The sequence below is a fragment of the Mandrillus leucophaeus genome, unplaced genomic scaffold, assembly GCF_000951045.1.
Source record: "Mandrillus leucophaeus isolate KB7577 unplaced genomic scaffold, Mleu.le_1.0 Scaffold691, whole genome shotgun sequence".
NCBI classification, from domain to species: Eukaryota; Metazoa; Chordata; class Mammalia; order Primates; family Cercopithecidae; genus Mandrillus; species Mandrillus leucophaeus.
In genome coordinates, this window is record NW_012107486.1 from 142,236 (window position 1) to 154,670 (window position 12,435).

The window sequence follows — 12,435 nt, forward strand, 5'->3', positions numbered from 1 at the left end:
AATACTAACCTTAAATGCACTCTTTCAGAGAATAAAGGAGTATTTCCCATCTGGTTTTATGCAGCTAATATAACTATCTCTATTTGCAAATGACACAATATTGTATATAAAAATTATAAGGAATCCACTAATAAACTGTCAGAACTAATAGAAGTATTCAGAAAGAATGCAGGATACAGATCAATAAACATAGACCTTTTTTTTTTTTTTTTTAAATTTCTGTAGCAACACAGTGTCACTATGTTGCCCAGGCTGGTCTCAAACTCCTGGCCTCAAGTCATCCACCTGCCTTGGCCTTCCAAAGTGCTGAGATTACAGGTGTGAACCATAATGCCTGGCCAAAAATTAATTGTATTTCTATACCTTAAGAATGAACAAGCGGCCGGGTGCGGTGGCTCAAGCCTGTAATCCCAGCACTTTGGGGGGCCGAGACAGGCGGATCACGAGGTCAGGAGATCGAGACCATCCTGGCTAACACGGTGAAACCCCAAAAACTAGCCGGGTGAGGTGGCAGGCGCCTGTAGTCCCAGCTACTCGGGAGGCTGAGGCAGGAGAATGGCGTAAACCCGGGAGGCGGAGCTTGCAGTGAGCTGAGATCCGGCCACTGCACTCCAGCCTGGGCGACAGGGCGAGACTCCGTCTCAAAAAAAAAAAAAAAAAAAAAGAATGAACAATCAGAAAAGAAAATGAAGAAAACAATTCCATCTATAACATTAAAAACATAAAATACTTAGCAATAAATTTAACAAAAGAAGTGTAAGACTTGTACACTGAAAACTATAAAACATCACTGAAAGAAATTAAATAAGACCTAAATAAATGGGAAGGCATCATGTATTCATGGACTTAATATTTTAAGATGGTACTACTCCCCAAGCTGATCTATAGATTCAATGCAATTCTTATTAAAATCTTCACTGCAAAGATTTTTTTTTTTTTTGCAAAAATGAACAAACTGATCCGAAAATTCACATGGAAATTCACGGGGCCCAGAATAGCCAAAACAACCTTGAAAAAAGGTGGAAGAATCACGCTTTTCAATTTCAAAACTTACTGCAAAGGCATAGTAATCAAGACTGTGTGGTATTAACATAAGGAAAGACATATTGATCAATGGAATAAAACTAAGAATCTAGAAATAAACCTTCATATTTATAAACAAATTTATTTTTGACAAGAGTGCTACAATGACTTAATGGGGGAAAGAACAGTCTTTTCAATAACAGTGGTGAAATAACTGGATATCCATATGTAAAAGAATGAAGTTAGACCCCTACTTCACACTCTACCCAATTAACTCAAAATAATCAAAGACTTCAATGTAAGAGATAATACTATAAAATTCTTAGAAGAAAAAGGCTTAATCATCATGATCTTTGATTAGACAATGATTTCTTAAAACCAAAAAAAAAAAAAACCCCAAAACAAATAAGACCATAAAAATTTAAAACTTTTATGCTTTAAAGGACACTTTCGAGCAAGTAAAAAGATAATTCAATGAACTGAAGAAAGTATCTGCAAATCATACATCTGAAAAGGGACTTGTATCCAAAACATGTAACTCTTATAACTCAATAATAAAGAGACAAATAACACCATTTTTAAAATGAGCATAAAATCTGAATGAAATTTCCACAATGAACATACACAAATGACCAATGAGTACATGGAAAGATCCTCAACACCATTAACCATCAAGGAAATGAAAATCAAAACCACAGTGAGATGCTTCTTCCCATACCTTAGGATAGCATAATCAAAAAGACAGATGATAACAAGTATTGGCAAGGATGTGGACAAACTAGAACTCTCATACATTGCTGCTAAGAATATAAAATGGTGCAGCCTCTTTGAAAAACAACAGGCAGTTCCTCAAAAGGTTAAACAGAGTTATGCTATGACCCAGCAATTCTACTCCTAGGTATATACCTAAGAGGAATGAAAATACACGTGTATATGTCCACATTCAAGAAAGCTCACAGCTCCTTTATTCATAATAGCCAAACACTGAAGGAAAAAAAAGACATCTAAATGTCCACCAACAGGAGAACAGATAAAATTGTGGTATATACATACAATGAAATGTTATACAGCAATAAGGGAACAATTGATACATGTAACATGGATGACTCTCACAAATGTTATATTGAACATAATAAGCTTAATCCAAAAGTATATATACTTTATTATTCCAAATATTTGAATTTTAAGAAGAGTTAGAACTAATCAGGGGTCACAGAAGTTCAGAATAATAGTCACCTCAGGGTGGAAGTGAAGGATGGATATTGACAGGAAGTAACTTTAGGGAACAAATTTTCTAGGGATCCCAGGAATGTTCTAATTTGAAATAGGTGGTAGTTACACAAGGGTATGTGTATGTGTATAGATGTGTGTGTGTGTGTATGTATGTAAAACGCATTGCACCATATCCTTAAGATTTGTGTACATTTACCTCACTGAATTTATTTGACTTAATTTTAATTAATGAAGAAAAACACTTTATGTACATTATACTAAATACCTTTAAAATATATACCTGTAAGTAGAAAAAAATAAAGATGAAAATGAAATATATTCAAATTTTACAGTGAAGAGGTTAAGAGCTTGGGCTTTGGAGTTAGAATATTCAAATCTAGGCTTTGGCCTTCACTAGCTCTGTAACTTCTTTAAGCTCCTGTTTCTTCACCGTAAAATGTAGAGCATAATATATGCACATTATGGGATTGATGCAATGACTAAAAGAGACAATACACATAAAATTCTTGACACACAGTAAACACTAAATACTTGTTATATCCTACCCACCCCACTGCACACAGATACGCACTATGTAATGGGATAACAGATGGTTTTATTTATTGCTTTATACTTTTCTCATGTTTTTGAAATCTTTTATAAGACACAGATAGGCACAAGGTATTCACTGAGAGGGCACAGGGTAGTCTCTAAACTGTAAGCTTATATAATGTATATGTCATAAAACCTTTATACATTTCTGTACCACTTAAACAAAATGTTTTTCTTTTAAACTGCATAACACCAGTACACAGTACTGACACATACACCACAGATGCTCCTACTCCTCCTACCAATAAATGTTCAGCATTCAAATACCTTTTAATGTGCTTTGGGGGTAGTTTTAATCTTTCTTCAGGGCTTGAAAAATCAAAGTTACTCAAGAAGTCAGAGAAGGGTGTGTGTGTGTGTGTGTGCATGCGCACACACACGTGCATGTAAGCCATATCCTAATCCCATATGTGGTATGAACCTAAGTTCCAGAGTGGAACTAAAAATCAGTACCAAGCAGTGGAAGAGACAAAACTGTATCCATAATACTGTCAGATAACAAACGAAATCTATACAGCATCTTCCTTAGAAATAAAATTTCAAGTTTCAATTCCATCACAGTCACACAAAATAGAAGCTGCAGTACAAAAAAAAAAAAAAAAAAAAAAATGTATGAGAGAGACTGAAGGGTAAAAAATGACAGGAAAACACAGAGTAGACTTTGACATATCTCTAATTACTGCTTCGTTTCAGACTAATGGTAAAAATTAGTCTTCAGATAGTTGATAACATCAGACTGTCTGTGCTGAGTTAGTACTAAGATCTGTGGCCAAGCAAATACTTCTAATAAAATTGATTTTCCTTTTTGGCAACCAATAGGCCAGTCAATAATAATGTTGTTTGAGAAATATTGAGTCATGAGGGAGACGAACCTTTCCTTCCATTTATTATGTTTGTATTGTCTATATTTGAAAAGAGTTTTCAATAACGAAACCAAAGAAGATATTACAAGGGAAAGAGCTATTCTGAGAGCTAACCTCCAGAAGCCCTCTGACTTCGAAGCATGTTAGCAACTCAAACTGGAAAAGCCAAAAGCATCCCATTAACTAAAGTTAGATTGTATAGATTATGACTGTCAAAAGAGAATCAAAGCTGGCGGCTATACACAATGGTCATGTGAATACAAAGGAAAACATTGTGCCAGGCATATAATACTAACAGATCCGTCCTAAAAACCTACATCGAACTTTTACTTTGCATTAAAGCTTGGTGTTTAGTAAAGAATGTTCTATAAAGCCACTTATAGCTTTTGGATTGTCTGTCTCACACTACCCAAACAAACAGAACATAAGAAATCTGCAAGGCAAAAACCTAAGGCAATGCCTAACTTGGGGAAATTTCCATATACAATATCTCCAAACAATGTGTTTGGTTAAAAAAATTGTTTTGTTGTTTTTTAGAGATAGGGTCTTGTGCTCTGTCACCTAGGATGGAATGCAGTGGTGCAATCATAGTTCACTGTAGCCTCAAACTCCTGGGCTCAAGTGATCCTCCCACCTCAGCCTCCAGAGTAGTTAGGACTACAGGCACCCACCACTACATCCAATTTTTTTAAAAAAATTTTGTGGAGATGGGGTCTCACTATGTTGCCCAGGCTAGTCTCAAACTCCTGGTCTCAAGTGATCCTCCTGACTCAGCCCCCTAAAGTGCTAGGATTACAGGCATGAGCCATCGCATCTGGCCAGTTCTTCTTGTTTGTTGTTTTAACTTAGTGGTAATAGTGGTAGGGAAAGTTGGGCATTGAAAAAATGATTTTGAAATTTACACAGAAAAATAAATAAGCAAAAATAGTAGAAAGTATTTTGAATGAGTAGTGAAAGAATTTGCCCAACCAGATTTAAAAATATATTTTGAAGCTATAATACTTAAAACAGTGTAGCACAAATACATGAACAGAAAACCAGAGCAATGGAATGGAAGAACAAGCCCCCAAGATAGACTGAAATACATTAAAGAATTGAGACTATGATAAGACAGTTCAAATTGCTATAGAAAAGATACCAATGATTCAATAAACATTACTGGAACTTGCTAGTCATTTGGACAAAAATAAAGTTGGCACCATTTGGACAAAAGTAAAATTCCTATTACATACATAGGATACGTATATCAATTCTAGATGAGTTGATAAAAACCATGAAATAATAAAAATACTAGAAGAAAATGTGGGGGAAATTTTTAACAATTATAACACAAAGAAACTGATTTTCCTTACTATATAAAAAGTTCCTGTAAGGAGAAAAATACCATCAACACAATGGGAAACTGAGGAAAAGCTATATTAAAAATATGATATACCATTCATCAAACAGGCAGAGAACAAAAAGTGTTATGATGAACTATTTGGCAGGGCTGGAGAAACAGGAATTCTCTCACACATTGCTGGTCGAAGTATAAATTGTTACAGTTCCTTTATATGGTACTAGTTAACTAAATTATGACACATTCTCCTGGGAACTTGTTGGATGGTGGTGCCAATTACGGTGAGTGGCGGGCAGGGAAGGGTGGGCTGTTGAGGGATGCTGGTGTTTAGTGTTAGATATTGTGCGTTTGAAGTGTCTGAGGGACATCAAAGAAGAGATATGTGTGTCTGGAGCTACTGGTGAGATCTGGGTTGGTCATAAACATTTATTCTACTTTCTCTGTAAAATAGGAGGTATTCTGAAGATAAAGACCAGAAGACTAGGTAGTCAAATTTAATGATGATATTACCATGGTTTATGGTAACAACAGTGTTGTGTGATTTTTTTTATTTTTATTTTTAGCTTTTTCCAGAACCTAAGCGTAAAAAGACAAAGATGCCTATGTTACCACTTCTATTGAACCTAGTACTGGAAGGCCCAGCTGGAGCAATTAGGCAAGGAAATGAAATAAAAGGCACCCAAATCAGTCATTAGGATGTCTATTGTCAAAAACACAGAAAATAACAAGTGTGGGCAAGGATGTGGAGAAAATCGAATGTATTACTATGTATTACTGGTGGAAATGTGAAATGGTGCAGCTACTGTGGGAAATATTATGGCAATTCCTCAAAAAATTAAACGTAGAATTATCATACGATCCAGCAATTCTATTTCTAGGGTATATACTCAAAAGAAGTGAAAGTAGGGACTTGAACAGACATTTGTACATCCATGTTCACAGTATCGTTATTCATAATTGCCAAAAGGTAAAAGCAAACCAACTGCCCATAGATATGGGAATAAACAAAGTACTGTAAATACATACAAATAACATTCGGCTTTAAAAGGGAAGGAAATTTTGACACATGCAACCACATGGATGAACCTTGATCATGTTATGCTGAGTGAAATAAGCCAGTCAAAAAGGGACAAATTTTGTATGATTCCACTTATATGAGGTACCTACAGCAGTCAAATTCACAGAAATAGAAAGTAGAATGGTAGTTGCCAGGGGCTGAGAAAAGGGAGGAATAGGAAATTAGTGTTTAATGGTTAGAGTTTCAGTTGCGGGGGATGAAAAAGTTCTGGAGATGGGTGGTGGCGATGGGCGTACACAATATAAACGTATTTAGTGCCACATTAACTATCCACTTAAAATGGTTAAAATGGTAAATTTTATGAGTATTTTACCACAATAAAAAGGAGAAAGAAAACCAAAATCTTAGGTTCTATGACCTTGGATTTGGCAATGGTTTCTAAAGTATGACACCATAAACAAAAGGAAAAAAGAGAAAACAAATAATAAATTAATTTCATCAAAATTTACAACCTGTGCATCGAAAGGCACTATCAAGAAAATAAAGAGAAAACCCACAAAAAGGGAGAAGATACTTGCAAATCATGTATCTGATAAGGGTCTAGTATCCAGAATATATAAAAAAACTCCTACAACTCAACAACAAAAAGACAAACAAATCACTTTAAAGTGGGCAAAGACTTAGACATTTCTCCAAAAAATATATGCAAATAGTCAACAAGCATGTGAAAAGATACTCCATATCATTAGTCATTAGGGAAATGCAAATCAAAATTATACCATGATGAGACATCATTTCATACCCGCTAAGACAGTTATTTTTTAAAAAGCGAAAATAACAAGTATTGGAGAGGATGTGGTGAAACTGGAAGCATCATACATAGCTGCTGGGCATGAAAAATGGTGTAGCTCCTATGAAAAACAGTTTGTCAGTTGCTCAAAAAGTTAACATCAAATTACTTTATAACCCAGTAATTCCACTCCTATGTCTACAACCAAAAGAACTGACAACAGGTATTCAAACAAAAACACAAGTACACAAATGTTCACAGTAGCATTATTCACAACTGCCAAAGACAGAAACAACCCAAACTGCCCATCAATCCATCAATTGATTAATGGATAAATACGTGGGATATTCAAAAAATACAGCCGTAAAAAGGAATGAGGTATTGTTATATGTCACCATATAACAATATAGATACACCTTTAAAACATTATGCTAAGTAAAAGAAGTCAAACACAACCATAATTGTTATGATTCCATTTATATAAAATATCCAGAATAGGCAAATCTATAGAAACAGAAAGCAGATTAGTGGTTGCCAAGGTCTGGGGCAAAGGGAGAAATAAAAAAAATTTAAAGTGACTGCTTAGTGGGAACAGGGTTTTCTTCTGCAGTGACAACAGTATTACGGAACTATATAATAGCAATGATTACACAACATTGTGAAATGTACTAAACGCCACTGAATTGCACATTTCAAAAGAGTTTATCTGGTAAATTTTATGTTATGTGAATTATACTTCAATTTAAAAAATAAAAGCTCTTCTTTATTTTGTCACTCTTACCTGACAGTTAATGTCAGCTCTATGTTGCAGCAAGACTGTGACTAGTTCCTTATGTCCTCGATCACAGGCCCAGTGAAGTAGAGCCCGACCCTAAAACACAGAATAAGATAAATGAATTTGTTATCTCAGTGGTGGGGCCATGTAAAAGATATAATGTTTTAGGAAAGACAAGGAAATATGTAAAAGTATGGGTTAATTATTCTAAGAATGATTGATATAAAAATGCACCACAGGAAAAGCAATAAACAATCAATGGGGCAGGGCACGGTGGCTCCTGCCTGTAATCCCAGCACTTTGAAAGGCCGAGGCGGGTGGATCACTTGAGGTCAAGAGTTCAAGACCAGCCTGGCCAATATGGTGAAACCCTGTCTCTGCTAAAAATACAAAAATTAGCCAGGCATGGTGATGGGTGCTTGTAATCCTAGCTACCTGGGACACTGAGGCAGGAGAATTGCTTGAACTCGGGAGGCGGAGGTTGCAGTGGGTTAAGATTGTACCACTGCACTCTAGCCTGGGTGACAAAGCAAAACTCCATCTCAAAAACAACAACAACAACGAAAACAATCAATGCGAAGCCCCAATATCTACTTCTGGATCTGTACTAGCCCAATGCCTGCTTTCAGCTCAACCAGTTCACTTACAGAGTGGCGATGATAGTAATAACAACAATAATATCAATAATACCTGCTAAATGAACTATAAGAAAATGCTTTGTAAACTGTACTTTATAAATTCCAGTTTTCTAAAATATTATGTCCAATGAATTCATAAGAATAAAAAAGCAAGAACTTAAACCTAGGTAGAAATCATAATCCAAATGTACTATATCTAAATTTCCTCAAGTTTATTCCTTAAAAAGATTAAACCAGTTTGAAAATAAGCGTTTCTCCTTACTATTGCAAGTTTACACTCTGAAATACCTCAAAAACACTAGTACAATCTATTAGTGTCTATCAAACAGCTGACTGTGAAAGCCACTTGTAAAAGAGAATGGATGATTAACTATTAGGAGACAAATACTAAATACAAAATATTAATTTTAACATTTGTCTACCAAAGACTCACAGTTACTATTACATGTGTTATTTCTATTCTCTACTGCTAAATCTTGTTTTAGTTAATGAAAAAAAGCCTACTTGGTTCAAAAGAATAAACAAAACCCCAAAAGCTAAGGGCTTTTCTGAATAAATGAGTGATGCATGGCTTACTACTTTCTGAGGATGGTGATGATGTTGTCATTTATAAAGAATGGAATGTTTTTCCACATTAAGTTGAAATCCCTACTTTATGTCATTTTAGAAAAGACTTAAATAGATATAAGCTGGGGTGAGGATTGATTTAAAGTAAAAAGCACCTTTCAAGAAGCAGCTTTTCTAAAACTGCCTTCATTCTTTTTATCATCCAGACTCTCTTCACACACCTGTTAGTTCAACTAATTAAACTAGGATCTATTCTTTAAACAAACAACAAAGTAGGAAAATTTCTTCCCTACAAATTGTCTTCTTTTGCTTTCATTTGCTTGATTTACTTTTATTTACCTGTGAATACCTGTTTTCTAACAGGCTTACGCAAAATCCTAAGAGGGAGGAAAGCAGTGAAAAAATGTGGGCAAATCATTCACAATTTACAGTATCAAAACTATTTTATTTTGCCTTGTTCAGAGCCCAGTAGGAGTTATTTTTATTTTATTCTATGTTACTTTGTTTTATTTTATTTATTTTATTTTTGAGATGGAGTTTCACTCTTTTGCCCAGGCTGGAGTGCAGTGGCAGGATCTCCGCTTACTGCAACCTCCGCCTTCCAGTTTCAAGCAATTCACCTGCCTCAGCCTCCCAAATAGATGGGATTACAGGCACCCGCCACCATACCCAGCTAATTTTTGTATTTTTTTTTTTTTTTTTTAGTAGAGACGGGGTTTCACCATGTTGGCCAGGCTGGTCTCGAACTCCTGACCTTGTGATCCGCCCACCTCGGCCTCCCAAAGTGTTGGGATTACAGGCATGAGCCACCACGCCCAGCCAGGAGTTATTTTTTAGTGGAGACAATTCTAAAAGTCCAGGTGAAAATGTATTGTTGAGTACTACAGCAGTTTCCTATGTTAAAATTTTTGTAGCTCTAATGTGATCTGCTGTTACTAGGGCCTTAATTCAGAAATCCTCCATATGAACAATTAGATATTTTAATGAGACTCTGAACAAATACTAATGAATAAAATATTCTACAGGTCCACGTTATTGTTTCACAGCATTTATTAATACATTAAAAGAATCAGACAAAATTTCAAAGTCTATCATTTTTAGTTCTAATTGTAAGTGTGCATTTTATGGCTATTAGCTTAAACTATAGACAAGAGTTACTACATAGTTAAGAGGATGTGTGATATATTTACATAGGGTACTTACAAAAACTACATAATAGTTAAGTAGGACAACATAATATGTCTTGTACTTTTACCATAAGATGTATAGATGATTTATATCTCTCAGCCACGTTCCTGAATTTTCCTTAGGTTTGACCCAATAGGGTTATAGCAACTAAAGCTAAAATATAAATCCTTAGCTGTTTCAATGGTAAAGCTGACAAGTAACACATTTTACTGTTAATGGGTGTTATATTTTAAATTTCCCATATTTTAAATTTTCCATGTGGTGCCAAAAATTTACTTTAGGGGAAACACCTATGACTGGACCTCCGTAGTGATTTTCACTTTGGATATATTTTCCAGAAGCGGGGCACATGTATAGCAATGTTTTAAAAAGGATGATGTGCTCTCAGACATTTACACCATACTTTTTAACACATTTTCTGACCTGCAATGCAATTAATTCTTGTAACACATTATTTTAATGGTACACTAATTAACCTTGAATTAGAATGAATTCTCTGACAATGACTTTCTGTGGAAGCACTGAAGATATCTACATTAAGATCACATAATGATTAATATTCCATGCAGTATTACAAAGCTCAAAAACAAGAGTAGGATTAAACATACTTGTAAACAAACACAGACAAAACAAATCAGGCTTTGGAATTTTAACCTTCAAGATGCTCTATATTTAAATGAACAAAAACCAGCACAATGAGGTGTCTGTGATACCTTTTACTTCTTCAAATTATAAAATTCCTATAAACATACTCTAATTTATTATTCACTCACTAACATAACCAGTAATTTGCAGAGATGCTATCCTTATAATTAATCATGATAAAATCAGGAAATAAACACCTGTGGTTTCTTTCCTTTGTTAACCACAAACGCACCTAGTTCAATACAATTATTAAATTATTTTAGGTAAAGAATTCCATAATCTCTCCTCCAGAAGGAAAACCATGAATTAGGTGTGCATTAAAGGTATATCTTCTAAGACTTTATCTAAATTTATGAAATAGTTTACCTATTTGTCTATATAATTATTTTCTCTTTTTCCATGAGTGATATAATCTCTTATAAATTTTCAAGTTAAATTTATTTTTATTGCTACCACAACAAGTGACAATTCTTTGTTTCTAATTTTAAAAACTCTTCTGGAAAAATATCCCAGAAGCATTCAGGAGATTGGTGAGGGAGAGCCATTATTAAAAGGAACCTTTGTTAGGCCACCAGAAGACCACAAACACTGGAGAGCTCTGAATAAATTCTGGAACTCAAATACAGTAAAATGCAGGGGAAAAAGAATTCTCATCTATTAACCAAGGGTGCTAACACTGTCCTACCTCAGACAGATGAATGACTCTAAAGTGCTTTGAAAGTGCAGGGTAGCAGCTAACCTATTAAGTGGTATTACTTTCATACCTTCTGGAAAATACAGAGAGCACATCTTAATATATGAAATGCTTCTCTGATTTCCTTAGTAACTCATCCTTAAACTAAGTAGATTTTTTTTTTTAATTAGATTTTTCTCCTCAGTATCACAAAATTTTAAAAAAGAGGAGATTCTGGCCAGGCACGGTCGCTCATTTCTGTAATCCCAGCACTTTGGGAAGCCAAGGAGGGCAGATTACCCGCGGTCAGGAGTTTGTGACAAGCCTGGCCAACATGGCAAAATCCTGTCTCTACTATGGTGCGTGTGCCTGTAATCCCAGTTGCTTGGGAGGCTGAGGCAGGAGAAATGCCTGAATCGGGGAGGTGGAGGTTGCAGTGAGATGAGATCATGCCACTGTACTCCAGCCTGGGCAACAGAGCAAAATTCTGTCAAATTAAAAAAAAAAAAGGGGGGGGGGGGGGGGGGTGGGTGAGGGGAGAGGAGGGAAGGAAGCAGATTCTATTATAAAATGAGTCTTGATGTTCTTACGGTATTTTGAGATCAAATTCAAAGTATGTATACCATATATACAATAGATAAAAACATGGCAAAGTTGGTATATTTAAATTTGTAAGAGTTGTCTTTCTGTCATTCTATCAAACACATATGGTATATGGTATGGTACTGTCTAATTAGCAAATGAAATACTGCAAACAGGTGGACGTGAATTTCTCTCTGCAAAAAAATTGGGTATCAATTTATAATTGTAGTAGAGATTGACTTCACCTACCAACAACCTGTAATGTCCCCATCTCCTCCGTACTATCTTCTACCTTTTGCTGCTACTACTGTAGCAGCTGGCCATAGTGAGAACTCCGCTACCTGCAACCACCAGAAATTACACAATGCCTCCTTCTTTCACTTCCCTGTCCATAGTGAAATGACAATGTTGTTTCAAAAACTTACGAATAAGATTGAAAGATAGTCTAACATCTCAAGATATACCTAGCATGGAAGCCAATGACTCCTTCTGGGATAATTTACTTACCAG

General features: G+C 35.3%; 1 protein-coding gene across 2 annotated transcripts in view; it reads right to left on the reverse strand.

Annotated features, from left to right (window-relative positions):
* ACBD6 (acyl-CoA binding domain containing 6) overlaps window positions 1-12,435 on the reverse strand; it is a 209,575-nt gene that overhangs the window by 92,957 nt on the left and 104,183 nt on the right. For both annotated transcript variants that reach the window (XM_012002620.1, XM_012002621.1), the window contains one exon: window positions 7,639-7,728. In XM_012002620.1, the coding sequence (XP_011858010.1) occupies window positions 7,639-7,728 (90 nt within the window). The remainder of the gene's footprint in view (window positions 1-7,638; window positions 7,729-12,435) is intronic.